Below are 22,969 nucleotides of genomic sequence, written 5' to 3'. Positions count from 1 at the left end.
AGACAGGTACATTTTACTAGGATTAAAATGTCAGGAATTGTGAAAAACTGAGTTTAAACGTTTTTGGCTAAGGTGTATGTAAACTTCCGACTACAACTGTATGTGGGCACCATCTCAAATATAGTTTCCAACTCCAGAATGAACCCAATAACACATTTGTTACAATTATTTTAACAGATTGGGCCATGTATATAGCCTATGCATGGTCCATATTACCAGGTATGCTATTAGCAATAAACATTATCACCTGTAGCCCGACTGATGCAGCAAAGTGCAAATAAATAGGCAACCCCTCCTTAGCTTCAGCCTATCTGCATTTACCCTAATGGCCTAAACATATATATATTTTTTTCACCTTTATTTAACCAGATAGGCCAGTTGAGAACAAGTTCTATTTTACAACTGCGACCTGGCCAAAGCAGTGCGACAAAATCAAACTTAAAAATATATACACTGAGTATACCAAACATTTAGGAATGCCTTCCTAATATTGGATTTCACCCCCTTTCTTTTTGCCCTCAGATCAGCCCCAATTAGTCGTGGCATGGACTCTACAGCGTGTCAAAAGCGTTCCACAGGGATGCTGGCCAATGTTGACTCCAATGATTCCCACAGTTGTCAAGCAGGCTGGATGTATTTTGGGTGGTGGACCGTTCTTGATTCACACGGCAACTGTTGAGCGTGAAAAACCCAGCAGCGTTGCAGTTCTTGACACAAACAGGTGCGACTGGCACCTACTACCATACCCCGTTCAAAGGCACTTAAATCTTTTGTTTTGCCCGTTCTCCCTCCGAATGGCACAGATACACAATCCATGTCTCAAGGCTTTAAATTACTTCTTTAACCTGTCTCCTCCCCTTCATCTACACTGATTTGAAGTGGCTTTAACAAGTGACATCAGGCATGAGCTTTCACCTGGTCAGTCTGTCATGGAATGAGCTGCTGTTCTTAATGTTTTGTGTGTGTAATTATTATTATATTTTTCACTTTTTTCTTCCACCTCACATTGTTTAATTTTTCAAATTGTCAAGTGTCATGCATACTCAATCATGAAACTAATAATGCAATATATTACCTTTTTAAATTAGAATTTTGTCACAAAATATGCATACCCATTTAGGAATAGATATTGCAAACATTATATTGATTTGTCATTTGCCTGTTTTTAGAATTGAAGGCTGAATTAAGTCACTTAAAGACTTGCATAGTGTGTGGGCTGTTACTATGCCCTAACATACTGGCCAAAGCCAGCCAACAGGACATTTCATGGTTTCAGATTGGTTATTTGTTTGTTTTTTGGCAATGGCTTAAATCCAAATAGAACAACATTTTGCATACATACACATCTCTCTCTACACACACTCCCCAACCATACATCCACGTGCATACACTCCTCTACACTCCTCCCTCCAAACACACATCCACCCTTTTTTCCAAAAATGGAACACAAACAAAGCAGAGTGACGCTAGCTTTTGGTACCATGCTGTCTCACTTTGGTGTACCACCCTCCACTGCCCCATCCCTATACCCATATCCCTCCCTATATGCTGCTGGTTGTGCTGTATAGTTTGCCATGTGCACCTCGCAGGTTGTGGACCATGTGACCACAATCGTGTGCAACATCTGCATGCTAAGGCGCATCATAATTCCCCAGCAGCAACAGCAGAGCATCAAGACCACCTATCAGATAGGTGGCGCTACCAGCCACATTGCTGTCAATTGCAGGCTGCAAATGTGTGTTGTGGAACCATGTTCACTTAATTTTTGGAGGTTCTTGTGCTTGGTACCAAATGTGTGTCTTGTAGATTGTTTTGCAGTGGACTGTATTGTGAGCATGTTTTTTTTTTATCATGTTCAGTATTTTGCAGGTATGGTGATGTATTTTTCTTTGTCTTCATGGATCTCAGTCACACAGTTGGGATCAATTTCAATTCAGGAAGTTAATTGAAATCCCAGTCTAAGAATTGAAAAAATAAATAAATGAATCGTGCTTTTCAGTTTTTTGAAAATTGGAATTTCAATGAATCTCCCAAACTGAAATGGAATTGAGCCCAATGTTCCTCAGTCTACCCCAGGGTACTAAACATGTGTTGTCTGGTTTGCAGGGAGCATCTACTCCAGTCCCGGCCTGTACAGTAAGACCATGACCCCCACTTATGACTCCAGAGACGGAAGCCCCCTATCCCCCACTACCGCCTGGTTTGGAGACAGCCCCCTGTCCGAGGGCAATCCCAGCATCCTCGCTGTCAGCCAGCCAATCTCCTCGCCCGATATCCTGGCCAAGCTCTACAAGCCCCAATCTCTCCTGGACAAGGCCAAGATCAACCAGGGCTGGATGGACTCATCCAGGTCTTTGATGGAGCAGGATGTCAAGGAGAATGAGGTGCTCCTCCTGCGGTTTAAATACCATAGCTTCTTCGACCTCAACCCCAAGGTACAGTATGTGGACCATTCTTTCCTTCAAATGAGTCTTTATTAAAAAATGTTTAGGGGGTAGATCAGCTTTAATATTGCAGCTAGATTGTGGCTTCTATCAACGTAATTGTCTGCATCATTTCCAATCCCCCATTTGGGAAAGTATTCATACCCCTTTTCCCACATTGTTACGTTACAGCATTATTTTAAAATAGATTAAATACATGTTTTTCCTCATCAATCTACACACTATACCCCATAAGGACAAAGCATTAACAGGTTTTTTAGAAAAACATATACCCTATACATTGAAATTGAATTCATGTGCATCCTGGTTCCATTGATCATCCTTCAGATGTTTCTACAACTTGACTGGAGTCCACCTGTGGTCAATTGATTTGACATGATTTGGAAAGGCACACACCTGTCTATATAAGGTCCCACAGTTGGCAGTGTATGTCGGAGCAAAAACCAAGCCATGTGGTCGAGGGAATGGTCCGTAGAGCTCAGAGAGCAGGATTGTGTGGAGGAACAGATCAGGGGAAGGGTACCAAAATACCAAAAAATGTCTGGAGCATTGAAAGTCCTCAAGAACACAGTGGCTCCATCATTCTTAAATGGAAGAAGTTTGGAACCACCAAGACTCTTCCTAGAGCTGGCCGCCCGGCCAAACTGCGCAATCGGGAGAAGGACCTTGGTCAGGCAGGTGACCGAGAACCCTATGATCACTCTGACAGAGCTCCAGAGTTCCTCTGTAGAGATGGGAGAACCTTCCAGAAGAACCATCTCTGCAGCAAATCAAATCAAACTTTATTTGTCACGTGCTGAATACAAGTGGGGAAGTTACTGTGAAATGCTTACTTACAAGCCCTTAACCAACAGTGCAGTTCAAGAAGAGTTAAGAAAATATTTACCAACTAAAGTAAAATAAATGATACAAAGTAACACAATAAAGATACAGAGGCTATATACAGGGGGTACCGAGTCAGTGTGGGGTTACTGGTTAGTTAAGGTAATTTGTACATGTAGGTAGGGGTGAAGTGACTGCATAGATATTAAACCGCGAGTAGCAGCAGTGTACAAAACAAATGGGGGGGGGGGGGGTCGGTCAATGTGAAAAGGCCAGTGGCCATTTTATTAATTGTTCCTCAGTCTTATGGCTTGGGGATACCGAGCAGTTGCCATTCCAGGCGGTGATGCAACCTGTCAGGATGCTCTCGATGGTGCAGTAGAACTTTTTGAGGATCATGCCAAATCTTTTCTGTCTCCTGAGGGGGAAAAGGTTTTGTCGTGCCCTCTTTACGACTGTGTTGGTGTGTTGGGCCCTTGATAGTACGTTGGTGATGTGGACACCAAGGAACTTGACACTCTCGACCCGCTTCACTACAGCCCTGCCTGTTCGGCCCGCCTTTTCCTGTAGTCCCCGATCAGCTCCTTTGTCTTGCTGACACTGAGGGAGAGGTTGTTGTCCTGGCACCACACTGCCATTTCTCTGACCTCCTCCCTATAGGCTGTCTCATCGTTGTCGGTGATCAGGCTTACCACTGTTGTCGTCAGCAAACTTATGATGGTGTTGGAGTCATGTTTGGCAACGCAGTTATGGGTGAACAGGGAGTACAGAAAGTGACTAAGTACACACCCCTGAGGAGCCCCAGTGTTCAGGATCAGGGTGGCAGACGTGTTGTCTACCCTTACCATCTGGGTGCGGCCCATCAAAGACCAGGATCCAGTTGCAGAGGGAGGTGTTTAGTCCTAGTGCCCACAAAGCTCATTACTATGCTAAGGACCCTATGGTGTTAAACCCTGAGCTGTAGTCAATGAACAGCATTCTCACATAGGTGTTCCTTTTGTCCAGGTAGGAAGGGCAGTGTGGAGTGCGATCGGAATCTGTTGGGGCGGTATGCGATTTGGAGTGGGACTAGGGTATCCGGCAGGATGCTGTTTATGTGAGCAATGACCAGCCTTTCAAAGCACTTCATGGCTACCGACGTGAGTGCTACAGGGTGGTAATAATTTAGGCAGGTTACCTTCGCTTCCCTGGGCACAGGGACTATGGTGTACTACTTGTCACATGTAGGTATTACAGACTCAGGGAGAGGTTGAAAATGTCAGTGAAGACACGTGCCAGTTGGTCCGCGCATGCTTTGAGTACACATCCTGGGAATCAGTCTGGCCCCCTCGGCTTTGTGAATGTTGACCTGTTTAAAGGTCTTGCTCCCATCAGCTACCGAGAGCATTATCACACAGTCATCCAGAACAGCTGGTGCTCTTGTGCATGCTTCAGTCTTGCTTGTCTCTTTAGTTCGTCTGGTAGGCTTACGTCACTGGGTAGCTCGCCTCTGCGTTTTCCTTTGTAGTCCGTAATAGTTTTCACACCCTGCACATCCGATGAGCGTCAGAGCTGGTGTAGTAGGATTCAATCTTAATCCTGTATTGACGCTTTGCTTGTTTGATGGTTCGTCTGAGGCCATAGCGGGATTTCTTACAAGCTTCCGGATTAGTGTCCCGCTCATTGAAAGCACTCCTCAAATCAGGTCTTTACCATAAAGTAGCCAGATGGAAGCCACTCCTCAGTAAAAGGCATATGACAGCCCGCTTGGAGTTTGTTGAAATGCACTCAGACACTTGGAGCAGGAGAAACAAAATTCTCTGGTCTGATGAATCCAAGAATGAACTCTTTGGCCTGAATGCCAAGCGTCACGTCTGTGGGAAGCATGGCACCGTCCCTACGGTGAAGCATGGTGGAGGCAGCATCATACTGTGAGGATGTTTTTCAGCGGCAGGTACTCGGAGACTAGTCAAGATCGAGGGAAAGCTGAACGGAGCAAAGTACAGCGAGCTCCTTGATGAAAACCTGCTCCAGAGCACTCAGGACCTCAGACTGGGGTGATCCAAATTGCGGATTTAAATCGTCAGCATACAATGAATGACACCTTTGTTTTTAAACCCTGCCTTCTAGTCCCTTGATATTATTGTTGGATCTGATTTTAATAGCTAACAATTCGATAGCCATAATAAATAGATTAGCGGACAGCCTCGTTTTACTCCTCTTGACAATTTAATACTTTCTGAGAAGTAGACATTATTTACTATTTTACACCTAGAGTTACTATACATAACTTTAACCCATTGCATAAGAGATTCTACAAAATTAAAATAGTCCTGGCATTTATATATAAATTCCAGTCATAATTCATCAAATGCCTTTTCAAAGTCCGCTTTGAATACCGGGCCTGGTTTCCCAGATTTTTCATAGTGTTCTATTGTTTCCGGTACTTGTCGTATATTATCTCCAAAGTACTGTCAAGTGTAAAAAAAATAAAAATAAACTGTCCGATAGATGAATAATATCCGACAATACCTTTAATTCTGTACGCCATGCATTTTGCTAGGATTTTGACATCACAACACAAGTGTAAGGTGTCTCCAGTTTTTTTTTTATAGGTTGACTGGATCTTTATATTTACCATCTGGGTCCTGTTTCAGTAATGGCGAAATCATAGCTTCTTGCTGAGTATCTGATAGTCTACAATTGTTTTTATAGGAGTGGTTAAAACATGTTAATGCCACATTTAAACATGCGCACACACACACACACAACTCCCCACCAGCCTTCAGCATCTGCAGCTGACAGATTTGGGGAGGTGTGGAGAGGAGGAAGTACCCCTCTGGGCTGTCCTGTTTTCTCAGCTGGACTGTCTCGGAGTGCTTTGTGTGTGGATCTGTGCTTGTGCAGAGACAGGCTTGGTGCCAGGGCTAACAGTATTTGTTCTCCCCCTGCAGTATGATGCCATCCGGGTGAACCAGCTCTATGAGCAGGCCAAGTGGGCCATCCTGCTGGAGGAAATAGAGTGCACCGAGGAGGAGATGATGATGTTTGCTGCCCTGCAGGTGAGACCTATGTAATGTATGTGTGTCAGTTTGTCTGTTTGTGCGTGTGTGTAGGGATCATGTTAATTGGCCCGATTGAGGACTGCAGTAGTTATCTTCTCCATGGTCTCACTGCCTGATGAACAGAAGAACAGCAAATTATTTGAATGGGCGTGTTGTCCACTGTTGACACTGACGTGGTGGGTGACTGGTCTGCTTCAAATCAAATTTTATTGGTCACATACACATGGTTAGCAGATGTTAATGCGAGTGTAGCGAAATGCTTGTGCTGCTAGTTCCGACAGTGCAGTAATATCTAACAGGTAATCTAACAATTCCACAACAACTACCTAATACAGACAAATCTAATTTAAGGGATGGAATAAGAATATGTACATATAAATATATGGATGAGGGATGACCGAGCGGCTTAGGCAAGATGGTATAGAATACAGTATATACTTATGAGATGAGTAATGCAAGATATGTAAACATTATTAAAGTGACTAGTGATCCATTTATTAAAGTGGCCAATGATTTTTGAGACCTGTATATAGGCAGCAGCCTCTGTGTCAGTGATGGCTGTTTAACAGTCTGATGGCCTTGAGATAGAAGGTCCCAGCTTTGAGGCACCTGTACTGACCACCTTGCCTTCTGGATGGTCGCGGGGTGAACAGGCAGTGGCTCGGGTGGTTGTTGTTTTCTTTTTGGCCTTCCTGTGACATCGGGTGCTGTAGGTGTCCAGGAGGGCAGGTAGTTTGCCCCCGGTGATGCGTTGTGCTGCCCGCACCACCCTCTTGAGAGCCTTGCAGTTGTGGGCGGTGCAGTTGCCATAGTAGCCCGACAGGATGCTCTCAATTGTGCATCTGTAAAAGTTTGAGGGTTTTAGGTGACAAGCCAAATTTCTTCAGCCTCTTGAGGTTGAAGAGGCGCTGTTGCTCCTTCTTCAACACACTGTGTGGGTGGATCATTTCAGTGTGTCTGTGATGTGTATACTGAGAAACTTAAAACTTTCCACCTTTGCAGCAGTACACAGAAACATGGTCCCCCTGATAACTGTATGCAAGGCTGTATGCTTGCACGGAGCAACTACAATTAAACCAAATGATCCTGTCTGTGATGCCTTGGCTCTAGATACAACCCATTCCAGATACCTGCCATTGAAGATGGTTAGACTAGACACGTCACTGACACTTAGACTTGTTCAAGTGCTGTTCAACACCATAGTTAACTGCTGTGGACGTATTGATTATGTCACTGCTTCTTTTATACAAGTTGTGTAATATAAGAGGAATAGTGAAGAGCGGGAAGGACAGTGAAGGTATGATTTTGGGGGGGTGGTGGGGATCCGAGTCTCTTGTGTCCCTTTGGGACCAGGGCAGCCCTGCTATTTCCGATCCTCGTAAAGCCTGAGGGACAGGACATGGGGACGCCAGTGTGTCCTCTCTCCAACGGGTAATTATAGAGTAGCCACCGGACTCACCCCACTGGAGGGATCACTCCAACCCAACCTGTAATCTCCTACACATTCCTCAATATCCCCAATTACACTGAAAGGTGACACTGCTAGGGTCTTCAACAGGAGCCGAGGTGTTTATTAATACTTCATTGGTTGTCGGTTTAGTGGTTCATCCCCCCCTGAAGAGATGCTCAAGATGCTAATCTGTAGTGTGTTTGGATTAGCAGCTAGCATGTCGCTACCTGTCTGTTAGCGCCACTATCTATCGTTATCTCTTGCTAAGTTAATGGTAGCTGTGACAGTCATGGCTAAGGTGTCACTGAGGAGATCAGGCAGGAAGAGAAGGGGTGGGTTTATTACAGTAAGAGTTGAATGGTCTCTGTGTCCAGGGATTCTGCCTATCACCTGGATATGTCCGTGTGGCTAAGTATAGCGATAAGCCTGCCATGTTCAGCACAGTAAACATGACTGTATTTGGGGGATAAAGGTCCAGGGCATGCCTGTTAGCCCACTACCCCCAACTCCAACCCTACACATACAAAACATATGCGCTAGAAATACACATGTACGCACAGAAACACACACACACACACACACACACACACACACACACACACACACACACACACACACACCATCCCCCTCTCCCCAGTGTCAGTAGAGTGTGGGCGTCAGAGATGGTGACATGGAGGGAGAAGCCTTTGTCCTACATTCTGAAACCCTAGCTGGCTATGGCCACAGAAGTGCAGTGTGTCCTGAAATATGCCTCTCTTTTCCTCTCCCTCTACCTCTCTCTCACCCCCACACTGTCTCTCTAACTCACTCGCTCCCTCTAGGCAGCTGTTCATTCATATTGAGGAGGTGGGGGTGGGAGGGGTTGACAGTATAAATACAGTTTGTCAACAAGTTGGTCTTAGTGTTGTTGAGGCATAGGGGGGGTAGACCAGACCAGAACATAACATGGTGAGACTGGCTCCATGTTGGTCCAGAGGATAGTATGAATGAATGGCCAGGCCAGAGACGCCCCAATATAACAAACAGGATTCTGACCAAACTAGATGGTATTTCCATTGTGAATCAATGCAGAAATGCTGCACGCAATGTCCCAAGTCTGCACTACTCACATGTGCTCCAAGTAAAGACACATTTACAGTCACTAATTTCACCAACTAAATATCTCCCCCCACCCCCCCTCTTTACTCCAAAGTAATTATTGTTAATCAACAGTTAGTGCTTCATGGTACTCACTTCTACAACACCCAAAGAAACTCAAAAGTATTTATTGGACAAGCAGGTATTTTTTTGTGTTTTGACCACTTTACCACTTCATATGCTATGAAAGGGTCGAGGAAATCACTACCAATGTACACAGAAACGGACGCCAGTGGAGCAAACCAGAAAAGTTACATTACCAGTAATGACATTCACAATATCAAACAGGAGACTGGTTTTGACACATTATTCACAGTCATGGCATATAATGTAAAGGACTGTTGGCTAAACATTAGTCCCTTTTCTCTATCTCTCTCCCCCAGTATCACATCAACAAGCTGTCCATCATGTCGTCAGACAACCACATGAACAACAGTGAGAAGGAGGTGGACGAGGTGGACGCTGCCCTGTCAGACCTGGAGATCACCCTGGAGGGAGGCAAGACCTCCAACACCCTGGTACTATACCTTACTGTCCTATACTAACCCCAACCCTAACCCTGTCAGACCTGGATATCACCCTGGTACTACACCTTACTGTCCTATACTAACCCCAACCCTAACCCTGTCAGACCTGGAGATCACCCTGGAGGGAGGCAAGACCTCAACACTCTGGTACTACACCTTAGTGTCCTATACTAACCCCAACCCTAACCCTGTCAGACCTGGAGATCACCCTGGTACTACACCTTACTGTCCTATACTAACCCCAACCCTAACCCTGTCAGACCTGGAGATCACCCTGGTACTACACCTTACTGTCCTATACTAACCCTAACCCTGTCAGACCTGGAGATCACCCTGGTACTACACCTTACTGTCCTATACTAACCCCAACCCTAACCCTGTCAGACCTGGAGATCACCCTGGTGCTACACCTTACTGTCCTATACTAACCCCAACCTTAACCCTGTCAGACCTGGAGATCACCCTGAAGGGAGGCAAGACCTCAATACACTGGTACAACTACTGCACTTTACCGTAAAACACACTAGTTATGCAGTTTACTGTACTTTACCTCAATGATACTCTAGTGGTACATTCAATTAGAGCAAATGTTATTGGGCACATCCAGAGTGGCATATTATGGTTGAATCGGAATGTTAAATTCAAATCTCTCTACCATCATATTTATGCCAATATGACACCAATGTAGATGAAAATTTGAGGTACACAACACACCTCTCGTCATAATCCATCCGGCCGTTACCGAGAACCACTATACTGGATTGTTGACGGGGTCTTGTTAGTATTACGGTTGTCAGAATTATTTTTGCCCAAACCTAGCTCAAATTCTACACGTCAGATTAAAACGAGGCTACAGCGTCCATATGGTGACCATTAGACTTAGATCCATTTAGACTGGATAAGTTAAGAGGCACTACATGCACATTTCTGCCCAATAAAAATCAATGTGCTACCTTTTTTTTCTGACAATTCATTTCTGACAATGCTAATATTTTTTTGCCAAATCTCAGAGTTCTAAAACCGGTGCTGCGGTCAAAACACTTAGAAGACACACCCTCGTCCACTTACCCTTCTTATGCCCTTGGGGAATCGCCGTTGCCATCTTGGAGGGTGGTCCAAATGATTAGACAAGGGAAGTTTTCAACGTAAGTCCCTCAGCCCCCGTTTTTAGTCGGCTTTGTGAGTGTACAATTATATTCACTCTGGGGCCTGAAACTCCACATAATTCAATTTGCGACGATTGTACATCCGCTAAGGAAAGTCTCCGAAAACTTAAAAACAACAGCAATGGAGAAGTCAACATACCGTAAACTCGTACATCGCCTTGGTCCGTACAATTGCCCTTATTTTAGCACCCCAAAACGTAATACTTCCAGATCAACGGTAATGTCCATACCATTGTAAAGCACAATTTCTCCCCTTTCCAACAGAATCAATTACATGACCTAAACGCTGCCCATTTCTGCATAATTCAAGCAGGCAATGAGCCCCGTTTGGTCTTTTTAAAAATGGCAGGTGGGGAAGCGAAACTAATGCGTGATAGTGAGAAGGAGAGATGTATGTTTTTTTTCACTCGATCTGTCCAACTTATCACCTTATCGCCTTTAAAATGTAAATAAAACACAGAGTTTATATAATGTGTCATTACATACCTATATGAAGGTTTGTGTCGAATTTCAATCGGGTTTTTAGGGTGGTTAAGTGATCTTCGAAGTTAACAGCGGCTTTGAGAATGATGATCGCATGAAATGATGACAAAAAAAATGACTAGGTATCCCCCCCTTACCCCCGTCGCTGTCCATTTCTTGTTTCTAAAGGATGAGAGAAGTGCTACACCTGGTGGAGAGAGATTGTAAGACAGAAATAGTTGCTTAATGCGTGCTGTACGTTACGACATGACACGTCACGATGTAACGGAGGGTCAGTTTTTTCAACTTTTCTCCAATACTATAGAGCCATTACCATGTCGATCAACGCTTGAATAGAAACCTAGTTCACACCCCCGATTTTGAAGTCAACACAGTCACTACAGTCCCATTAGTTTTCTTTGAAGCCTTGTTTGAATGTTGCAGTTGCACGGAATGGGGTGCGTTTACGTTACAAGTGTAAGTAAAAACGAATGCAAATAAGTTTGAAATTGTGCTACTGCTACTAATGCACATGACGGCACAAACACGTCACATAAATATACATTTTTTAAAATCTTTTGGAAATTGTAGAAATAAAACATTTTCCTCCTTCGGAAGTTCCAGCTAGGCAGGCTAACGTTAATTAATTTGATAGCTATCATACAGTAGGTGAATAATAATATATTTCATATACATAGACATGCACTCATAATTGACATGTGTGCATGTGTGCATGCATATAAAGCACACACACAAGCTAGTGTGACGAATTTCCGGCCAAGGATGGTCCATTTAAAAATAATTCCTTCCTCCCTTGCCCTGCAAGTGTATACTTGTCAGACATCATGATACGTCATCAGAAGTATCCACAACATTTGAGGGCTGTGAGTGGCTTTGGACCGCAGCCCGGGTAGAGCAACTTGACTAGTAGAAAGCTAGCAGCTGTAGCTAGTTAGCTAGCTTACACCAGTTGGACGAGAAGCAAAAGGAAGGTAGCTAGGTATATTTTGCTATAGAGGGTTTTTCATATGGCTGAAATCATCTGTGTAAACTGCTGACCTGGGAACCTGGATATCCATTTAAATAGTGTTAAGTTGATGTATCTATAACAGGGTTTGTAGCGTAACGGTTGGCATTACTGCCCTGGGATTTGAAGGTCCTGGGTTCACCTACCGGAGGGGATATTTTGACCATTCTCTGTCGTGTATAGATTTTGACCCCCCCCCCCCCCTCCCTTTCCCAAAACACGCACTCCATCCCTACAGTACAAATGCACACAATAAATTGCACAGGTTGTAAACGTTTCCTTTTCTGACGCCACTTTCTTTTGAGAAGCTAAGAAATTTGTCAAGCTGGCCTGGGTGGAGCTGAAAAATGACTTGCTCATCTTCAGCATATTGTACACTATCAGTAGTACTTAAGCAGCCTATGTTCTCTTCCAATTGAGCACTCCCATCTGTTTTCATATTTATTATATTATTATTATTATTATTATTATTATATATTATTATTATAGTGCCATTTACAAATGTGTGCTCTTTTACTGCCGTTGGACAGCTGTGTAGAGCATTACTAAGAGCATTTGTAAGCTAAAGGATTTAGCGTGCCAATCCAATGTCAGATTTGTAAACATGTGTTCTTAAAAGTGTTTTGTACTTGTCTATTGACTTTGTATTTTACAGGTGTTTCTCAGCAGTTTGCCACAGTGTTTGTATCAGGAGTTACCAAGATTGCTGTTGACAAGCCACAGGGTTATGCAGGCTTTTTTTGTTCAAGCCCCGTGCTACCACACCTGATTTTACTACTCTGCTGTTGATCAAGACCTCAGCTGTTCATCGAGACCTTGAATAGTACAGTCAGGTGTGGTAGAACTGTGCTTGAACAATAAATCCTGCATAACCCTGTAGCTCTTAAAGAGCAATTATGGCCATCCCTGAACTATATCTGATGAATATATGATTGTACATTGTATATTTTGTAATAACTCAATATTGTTTACAGGTAATGTATCCTACTAGGCCTTTCTTCAGTAGACTTTAAAGTACATTTTCATGTTAATAGGTACATGTTGATTATTTTGTGTATTTTCCAGTAGCTTTCTCGTTTTTATTGTTACACGAGATCAGTGAAAAATAATTCAGTTTACACCATATATTAGCTTAAATGGGTTTCTGGTTTTTCGCTTCCCTCTGGAAAATCAGCTGTTAATATAAAATAAATACTAATAACTACATTATTTCAGTTGCCATTTGTCATTATTGTGTACTTTTACTTTACTTTTATTGCTATGTTTTGCTGTATTATAATGTTGTGAAATAGTGTTGTATAAGCACCTTCTGGTGTAAAAACCATGGCAATTAGTCAGGTTGTATGAGAAGGTTTGAATCCTAAGCAACCTGCCTACACATTATTTGTATTACAATAGACCAGCATAGCTACTATAGTACATTAGGTCAAAGCTGTGTGCTGGAAAACCTAAGAGCATCGGTGAAGTACGTGGTGTACGTTTCCTTTTTCGGCTTCAGACCAATGCCTACTTCTCACTTAAAACATTTTTTTTTTTAGTTTGACTAGGGTCTGGGTGAGAACTTCACTGCAAGGCAAAAAGCTACTTCAGAAGGTGTACGTTCTAATGATGTATATAAAGACTAGAATGCTGATGCTATGTGTTGGTCAGTGAGAGGCTTTAAAGCCACCGGTCGGCCATATTGGCACTCCCCAGTAATAGCGGTCCTCCACAAGAATGAATGGAATTCAGGATAAGGATAAAATGACGTGTATTTAAGTATTTTGTTGTTGTAGTGGGGACTGTAACATTAACACTTTCTAACAATTATACTTTAAGGAGAATGTTATATATTTGATTATTTCTATGTTTAGCTCACATAATATAATTTAAAAGTATGCATTAGGTAATATAATAAATGTGGTAAAAACACATGTAGACATTAAGACATTTCTATAGCTTCCAAAATAGTTTTTTACAACGGTGGGGAAGTGCCAAGATGGAGGTACGGTGGCTTAAAAACAGCACCCCCTGTCAGTTATCTAGTGTATAAATTATTGGTCAATTCTGTATGGGTAGTGGGTATCACATGATTTGGCCATTGTTAAAACTGTCTGCCCCAACCAACTGAAGTTTATACAGCTTATCTGAGGAAGTTGAAGCTTGATTAACTAACTGTTTTCTTTTATATGCAACTCTGAGCGATGACATTGCAAACATAGAAAGTCAAACTTGAGGTCATTGTTAAAGTTGTGCTTTATAATCCTGTCCTTGTCCTTTCTCAATAATAACCATTCAACCAGCACTAAACATGTTTGTTCCTCTCTTCCTCTCAGGGTGATATCACGTCCATTCCCGAACTGGCTGACTACGTCAAAGTCTTCAAGTAAGTTCAACAACTGCTTCGGTGGTAGAAGTTGTCTTAATCACAGATCTAGGATCAGTGTATCATCCTAAAATCCATTAGGGGGACATTCTAAACTGACCTTAGAATAGTAGCAAAGAGCCAACTAGCCAGTTCCTCCTAACTCTCCAGACTGGCTCCGTTGATTCATTTTAGCCCTTTCTTGATGTTTGCTAATGACTGGCCATGCGCCTTTAAAGAAGGCATTGTCCCTGGGATGTTAAATCTAATACTGTGGGAGCAGGAAACAAGGTCTGGGCCTAAATTGGAGAGCTGTTGTCTGTTCAGTATCAAACTTGGCTGTATGGATTGGGTTTGTGGGCTGGCTTGTTCCCAGGACCAGCTTATTTGTGGGGCTCAGGATGTATCAAAAACACTGATTACTGCAGTGATTCGGGTTTACGTTAGGACTAGGACCAGTTATAATGGTCCTCTTTAGCTCATGGCGGGTTATAGTGGTCCTCAGTAGCTCAGTTGGTAGAGCATGGCCCTTGTAACACCGGGATAGTGGGTTTGATTCAAGAAACCACCCATAAATAAAATCTATGCACGCATGACTTAGATGCTTTTGTCAAAAGCAACTGCTAAATGGCATATGTTATATTATTATTATTATATTATAGGCTCTAACTAGGGCACAGAGCAATATCTTATACATAGCTAGGCGCCCAAAGTTTTTCCTGGTCTGGTCAGGTGGTGTGTAAAACCCCTGGCCCTAGTCATAAAAGCCTTTTGGCCACAGGCCCGTGTTGACAAGCAGGTAGCTCTTGCAGCTTAAATAATGTTGTAAAAATATAAGCTGTAGACTATTACTGAGAGGTATTTCCACAGTAATTGTCCTCCATTAAAACTCATGTCCAATGTTGGCTCCTCTCCCATTCATGCTACTGACTCTGTTATGGACCACAGAAGGAGGCTGAGAAAGCTTTCGCTGTCTCTTTCTCTCATCTTTTTTCTGTTAGACTTGGCCCTCTCAAGTGGAAAAAAGCACCCCTTTTTTATGTGGCTTGACGGCTCTCCTCTTGGTGTCTGGGGTTGGGTTTGCGTTGCTAAGCTATGTGTTTTGTGATTCAAGCAGAACCGACTTACCCCCCTGTCGCTCTTTTTCTCTATCCCCTATGTGTTTTCCAGGCCAAAGAAACTGACACTGAAAGGCTACAAGCAGTACTGGTGCACGTTCAAGGACATCACAATTTCCTGCTACAAGAGCAAAGAGGAGGCTCATGGGACACCCTCTCTCCAAATGAATCTAAGAGGTACTAGTACACACACACACTCACTAAAGAATTCAACAGTTCCTTTACTACCTGAGTCTGTGTGATCCCCAATGGTGTGTGATGGATGGCTTTGACCACCTACCGCCCCCTTTCTCTCTGAACTGTTCGTGTTTTTGTAGGTTGCGAGGTGACACCAGATGTCAACATCTCCGCTCAGAAATTCAACATCAAGTTACTTATCCCGGTAGCTGACGGCATGAACGAGATCTGGCTGCGGTGTGATGCTGTGAGTACGACTCTTTGGCCCCCCACAGGCAGACCCCCCCCCCCCAGGGGAAACACTGATACTGTAAATGCAGTCCATATAGTCATCTTATAATCATAACCACCATCCTTCTCTCTGTCTACTCCCTCCCCTCCCCATGCAGGAGAAGCAGTATGCTCACTGGATGGCAGCGTGCCGCCTGGCCTCTAAGGGGAAGACCATGGCAGACAGCTCCTACAATCTGGAGGTCCACAACATTCTGTCCTTCCTCAAGATGCAGCACATGAACCCTGACCCCCAGTTCATTGCGGAGCCAGCCGTCACCAACGACATCAACTCTGAGTGCCTGGTGTCTCCACGCTACCTGAAGAAGTACAAGAACAAGCAGGTAACTGGAATAACAAGGGTCTGTGTGGAGAGGAGACCCCACTTATGTAGCCTACAGCTGAATGGCCATGGATTCAAATATGCATGCAGGTGGATACATACACTGCGAGTGAAGAGACAAAGCTATGGCAGCAGAAAGCAACCCTGGCGAGATAATGGGGAAATAATTGTTCCAGGGGGAGTTTGTTGTTTACCCCCTACCCGATGCACCCCAGCTGGGCGCCTCCTGGCGTCTGGGTTGTCCTGCACAGGAATGCAACCTCCCTCCCTCTCTCGCTCCCACCTTCCCTCTAAGGGGAACCCAGGACAGCGGACCATGCACTCAGCAGTCTAAAAGGGAGGATTACCACAAGTGAAGCTCTAAGGCGATCTCCTTACTCTAAACTAGCTTCCTTCCCTCGTCTCCTTTCTGTCATTATAACTGAAAGGTGACTAGCAAGGAAGCTAGTTGACTGGAAAGAGGTCCAAAATGTTAATTTCACCCATCCATGCCCTGCCAGATATGTGCTCAAGAAGGAAAGGAGAAGAGGAAATAATATAATACTGAAGACTATTGAGAGACGCAGCCAGAGAAATCCAGACAACCTAAAGGAGTTGTCTCACTGAGAACTCGGAGGCAAACCACCAAAAGCCAACCAATGATAAGTCACATTTATGCATTAGATTAACTTGTTTAAGGGGCAGTATAATTGTGCTCTGTACTTAGCAAATTCCCATGTAAATAACAGGCTGATGTATATACTGTACATTTGACCTGCAGAGCACATGCCTCCACAGATGGGAGGGGGAGTGGCCTTCCCTCGCTGACTCACTCAATGTGGTTCTGATTAAGCTGTATAGGAAAAGTGGGACGTTATTTTGGTGTGGGTGTGTGTGTTTCGGTGGTTAAGTGATGACTCCATACTAGTCTGGGTTTGGACTGTAACCATAGCTTCAGCCTGGCGTGTTACTGGGTTGTCTAGGAAAAGAGCATGGGGTAAGACCACTCCTGATGTGTGAGTGAGAAGGGAGGAGGGGAGGGCTCATCAAACAGGAAATGTCTATCCTGGGTGGACATCCTAAAACAGTCATTACTGTGTCCACTGAATCACATTGAAATAGTTTTTGTTCTAAAAAAAGGAATGAGAAAGAGCCAAACTTGTTTATTTGGCATTGCTGCCTAAAACAGGATAGGTGTGTGAGTGTGTGTGTGTGTGTATATAGTCTGTAGTGTGAGGGGCCTCCTACTCAGATCTCATTCAAATTCTCACCCCTCCTAGCCTCTTTACACAGGCCTGTGGGGCAGTCTGTCTGTATGGGGCTGTGGTCCTGGCCCGTCTCCAGTCTCTGTCTAAGTGTGAGGCTCTGAGCTCTAACCCAACCGAGCCTAGCTAGGCAAGCAAGGGATGGCCCAAAGGCACCTCATGAAACACTCCTTTCATCACTGGCTGGACAGGGCTACTGGTAGTGGGATTAGCAAAGGAAGTTTTGAAGAGCATTGTGTGCTTTTTGTGAATTTGTTCTGTAGTTTTTGTGTGTGTTTGGGAGGAGAGTTTGAGGAAATTAGTTCTGCCTGGGAATGCAGAATGGGAAGCTAGGCTGAGAAAAGCCACTCTGTCAGTCAGCTAGTTGTGCTGTGGGAGAGATGTTTTCAGGGTACTGCCTCTCCCTTTACCCCCCCCAAACTGGACTTCCTCTTCTCAACCCCTATGGGACTTCGTGCTCCAATCCCAGCAGATACGCACAGGAATTTATAGATGGTTTCATACCTTCCTAGCCAAACATACAGGATTTTGCTAGTTAACCAAATCCAGAGAGCTGTAGCTCTCTATACTACAGCTGTGTGATGCCTTGGTAGGTATTGCCACCTGGTGGACATAATGGGAATTGCACACACAAGGCTACTGGCCTGCCCTATAGTATAGTACTCAAGCTAGTTAAGTGTAAAATAAAACCTTCACCTGTCACCCAGGTCTTTCAAGAAATAATTACTCCAATTAAATGTTTCAAACTTGTAAATCAATTAAATCAGTTTGTAATCGTTTGTGTCCAAATAACTAAACCCTCTGCTTGCCCTGACAGATACTATACTGTGACTGCTGCTGCTTTCTCTCCACGTGGAGACTGCTGCATGATCCTTCAGACCTCAACTCTCCTGTTCATTTACCCTGTTCTGATTCGGATTCTGCTGCTTTGTTTTGGAGCTATTTTCTTTGCTCGATGGCCTTGTTCTCACCTGCTTGTTTTTCTTTCTTCCTTTCTGTTTTCTCTCTACCTCCCCTCCTTTTGCACTCTTCTTCCATCCCTGCCTCCCTCCCTCTTCAGCCAGGCTATATCAGGGACCTGGTAAGTGGAAATGGCTTTGTCTTGGGGTCGTGGTTGATTTACCATAGTAGTAGTTGTTTAACAGTCTCAATAGCTAGTTTGTTTCACCTTTAGTCTTAGGAAAACTGAAACTTCCCAGTCTAAGGGTGATTGCTAACTGAGTTTTGTTCAAGCCTCATTTCCCCATTTCTCCTTCAACTACTAACACACTCTGAATGGGATAGTAAGATGGTCAAGTGGTGAGTCTGTCCTGAAGACCCAGGTCAGCATCTGTCCTACTCCTCATCCCACTGACTCATACGCCATGGGTTTGGGCTGCTCTGCTCCGAACTCAACTTTAGGGCTGTAAAGAAACACACTTGCGCCAGGGCGGGGAGGCACTTCATGGGCCATTAGACTTAGACTGGCCTCTGGGGATCTCAACTGTTGGTTCATACTTTAGTTCGGTGACCTTGTGTGCCTTCCTATATTTACGGGAAGGTGTCTTTGGGTTTAGGGGTTTATAGCGTGGTTTTAGTGTGGTGAGGGTGGGGCCATGTGTGCACAGTAGACCAATGTCTTTGTGTCTAGGGCAGGGCTGTTCAATTCAGGTCCTGGAGGGCTGAAAAACATCCATTTTTGTTTTGTTTCTACCTGGTAGTTAATTGCACTCACCTGGTGTCCCATGTCTGAATTAGTCCCTTACTAAAAAGGGAGGATGAAAACCAGAAGTGTTTCAGCCCTCCAGGACAAACATTGAACAGCGCTGGTCTAGGGCTTGGTTTCAGAGTGGAGGTGTTGGTGTGTCACGTGTTCAACAGCCTTTCAATGTGTGTTAATCAGATTTCGGCCCGGATCCTGGAGGCCCACCAGAACGTGGCCCAGATGAGTCTGATCGAGGCCAAGATGCGCTTCATCCAGGCTTGGCAGTCCCTGCCCGAGTTTGGCATCACTCACTTCCTGGCCAAGTGAGTCCCTCTCTCTTCTTCATACAGAAAATAACAAACATTTTCCCCAAGTTTGTGTGTCTCTGTCTGCCTCTCTCGGTGTCTGTGTGTTTTTGGACTTGTTGTTTTATGGCTAACAGAGATGTTATTGTCGGATACAAAGATGCATTGTTAAAATCCAATAATCATATTACTTCCAAGAACTACATCCCAAGCAGTGTGCTCACTTGGAATTCTCTGTCATTCCCAGATTCCAGGGTGGGAAGCGGGATGAGCTGATCGGCATCACCTACAACCGTCTGATCCGGATGGACGCCAACACCGGAGACGCCATCAAGACTTGGAGGTTCGCCAACATGAAGCAGTGGAACGTCAACTGGGAGATCAAGATGGTACAAATTTCAGCTTATAGACCAGGAAATTAACAGTTTGAGACAACGCATTCAGTAATCTAAACAGTCACCGTCAGTTTGTTTTCGCTTTACCATCTTAACATGGCATTTCACATGTAAATCTTTCACATCTTTACTAAATGAATTGTCAGTAAAGTCCTATGGTTTTGACTGTGTGATCACCCTGTGCCCTAGGTGACGGTGGAGTTTGCAGATGAGCCCAGCCTGGCCTTCATCTGTGCGGAGGTGGACTGTAAGGTGGTACATGAGTTCATCGGAGGCTACATCTTCTTGTCCACGCGCGCCAAGGACCAGAACGAGTCTCTGGATGAGGAGATGTTCTACAAGCTGACCAGCGGCTGGGTCTGAGTCTGACTACCCTATGCCAGTGGTCAGAGATTAGGGGTCAAGAGGGGAGGGAGGGTGGGGACTAGATCTTATCAGTTTATTTTATTTGTTATATATTTTTGCTGTTTTTATTTTGGAGCTGTGCTGAAGAGGCCCATGCAGCCGCCCACTATCGTTATTGCTGTTAAGAAGCTGACACCCTTTATTTTTTGTTGCGTTAATGCTGACAAAGGTATTTGTAAACACTAATATTTTGCGTAATGCTGCAGCCCAGATGATCTCTGAACTCCAAACCCTGCCTGTGGCTCCCCCATCACTCTCCAATGCACAGGGGACATTGTCTACTTCCTCAAGCAGCTATCACAAAGCTATGTCCATGAGAACGTATCACATGTCAGGAGACCTCTCCCTCACAAAACGGCGACACACTTTTACTTCCTCGGCAGAGACAGGAAGTGATATGGGGTCATTTCCTTCCGTCATTAAGGAAAGGCTGAGGAACGCATAGCTCATGGAGAGACTGTCCTCTCCACCCAATGAAGGATTTTCATTTGATCTAACTAGTCCATATGAAGTCACGTGTAAGCACTTCTCCAGTGTACATATGATCCCTTTATGAATAAGCTGTAGTAGTTAAATGAATATGTTTGTTTTTTTATGGTGTTTTCTTTCTGAGCATACCTCCAGTGGCAGTTTCCTCTCCCCTGTGTTCAGTAGTGTGCTTGAAGAGTTGAAACAAGCCTTGGTGCACACCTACAGTTGTGTTTTCCTGTTGTCTTGATTAGTTAGTATGTCAGAAAAACCGGTTCTGAATATACACAGAGCTCAACCAAGGTGAATGTCCTACAATGTTCTGTAAACACCTGAATAACCATGCCTAGTTCTTACAGCTAAAATATGTCAGTGTGGTGCTTGATCATCTAGAAGGGGTCACTCAAGGATACTCTTGTTTGAGAAGTTATTTTTCTGGTTATGTTGACAAGTCCTGAGGTAATTACTGAAAATGCGAATGAGTATGTTATTGTCATGGAACATGTGGTGCCATGAAGGCTTGTTGGCCAAATGATGTGGCTCAGGTACATGCTGCCAGCCACATAGGGTTGTCAGATGCCCACAGCATGTAGGAAAGGCCTCAGCTCTGCCTTGAGACTCAGACCCTTGCCATTGCATTGTGCATGTATAGTACAGCTGGAGGGATATTACCAATAACAGCGTTCCCTAATGCAGCTGCCTCCTTTATGTTATCGACGTTCTTTATCTTACACCGTATAGTATTACTATTATTCAGTAGCGTTTTCATTGTTACGCACCAGCAATAGGTCACCAAGTTTGAAGAATGAATTATGCAAAGTCCGGGTTTCTTTTTTCCTCGGTATGAAGGAACATTAAATTAAGTATTCGTTTTTTGTAACTTATGTAAAAACACAGGTTTAATTGAATTGTACAGTTGTTCTTTTGTTGCTGCTTTTTTTTTTGGGGGGGGGGGGGGTATTTTTGTTTCCAGATAAGAGCGGGGAGCCATTAGTCAACATTGTGTAGTTTGAAGATTTGTGTCTGCCAATGTTACGGTCTTATTGAGTTAACATGATCTATATATGAAGATAACACTAGTCTCAAACTCCAGGTTGGTAGAAAGTTAATGAAGATTTGTCTCACACTACTTATTATTATTATACTCAGAAACATTGATAAATGGGCTTTTCAATGTACTTTTTTCTTCTTGCCTCTCCTATAAGCAGAATTACATTGCTAATTTCTATTCTTGCCTTTTTTTTGGGGCACTGAATTTGCGCTCTAGCGCTGTAAAATTCCACCAATGACACCTCCCTAGGCTATCAAACTCTTACTCTGTTCAGTGCCTTTAAAAAATATATCACTTCATTTTCAGATTTGATCACCATTGTAGCTTTTCTTTGAACAATGTTTTTGGTATGAAGGAGACCTTTTTAGTTGAGACAAACGAGTGTAAATGAACTGAAGAGAAGGAAGCTTAGCCTATTTTTTTTCCTACTATAATGTTGTTTTTTGTTTGCCTCCTATGTCCAGAGCAGCAGTGCATGGCCTGCTGTTTTCAGACTGCAAAGAAATGCATTTATTTTAAAAAATAAAAATACTTTTTATTTAAGGTTTGAGTTATAATATTATATTCCTACTTGTTCAAACATCGAGGCAGTAATGATTACTGAGGACCAGAAATCATTCAGGATACCGCTTTAAAGCTAAAGTATGTCATTTTCTGTATCTGCAACCATTTAAATTTGGGTGATTCTACCCTGTCTCCACCAGAGGGCAGTACGTAACCACCCCATCTTCCACCCACTGCTGCACTCACATCATATCCAGGACTGGATCCAAACTTCTCTAAAGGTCACTCACTGTTCTTAAAGCGGCTTCCAATGTTATCTGGCATCTGTCAAACAGAGTGGCAGATTGATGGGGAGTTAAAATGAGCTCAGAGTTACCAACCGTCTTCGTTTACAGGCTCCCCGTCCTGCCACGGCAACCGTCCGTCTGTCACCTGTGGAGCAGCTATGGTGTGGAGGTGCCATAATGATGGCACTCGGGCCACCTGGTGCCCGCAGTGTCTTTGCATCCTGTAGGGTGAGGTGGTGGGGTGTGACTCAGACAGGCGACAGAGGTGGGGGGGGGTCATGGGGGGGATGCTCAG

The 22,969-nt window shown here is 43.9% G+C and overlaps 1 protein-coding gene across 6 annotated transcripts in view; it reads left to right on the top strand.

Annotated features, from left to right (window-relative positions):
• LOC110497761 (fermitin family homolog 2) overlaps positions 1-22,426 on the top strand; it is an 81,904-nt gene extending 59,478 nt beyond the window's left edge. For 4 of the 6 annotated variants that reach the window (XM_021574111.2, XM_021574108.2, XM_021574110.2 and 1 more), the window contains 11 exons: positions 2,107-2,435; positions 6,200-6,307; positions 9,281-9,415; positions 14,395-14,444; positions 15,594-15,718; positions 15,859-15,965; positions 16,108-16,332; positions 18,636-18,656; positions 19,458-19,582; positions 19,812-19,953; positions 20,149-22,426. In XM_021574111.2, coding sequence (XP_021429786.1) covers positions 2,107-2,435; positions 6,200-6,307; positions 9,281-9,415; positions 14,395-14,444; positions 15,594-15,718; positions 15,859-15,965; positions 16,108-16,332; positions 18,636-18,656; positions 19,458-19,582; positions 19,812-19,953; positions 20,149-20,322 — 1,541 coding nt within the window. In that variant the 3' untranslated portion in view covers positions 20,323-22,426. The remainder of the gene's footprint in view (positions 1-2,106; positions 2,436-6,199; positions 6,308-9,280; positions 9,416-14,394; positions 14,445-15,593; positions 15,719-15,858; positions 15,966-16,107; positions 16,333-18,635; positions 18,657-19,457; positions 19,583-19,811; positions 19,954-20,148) is intronic. The other 2 variants (XM_021574112.2, XM_021574109.2) reach the window with 1 other exon arrangement.
• Positions 22,427-22,969: the final 543 nt, after the last annotated feature.

Source organism: Oncorhynchus mykiss, chromosome 19 (assembly GCF_013265735.2).
Source record: "Oncorhynchus mykiss isolate Arlee chromosome 19, USDA_OmykA_1.1, whole genome shotgun sequence".
NCBI classification, from domain to species: Eukaryota; Metazoa; Chordata; class Actinopteri; order Salmoniformes; family Salmonidae; genus Oncorhynchus; species Oncorhynchus mykiss.
This window is presented reverse-complemented; position numbering and strand designations above follow the sequence as displayed.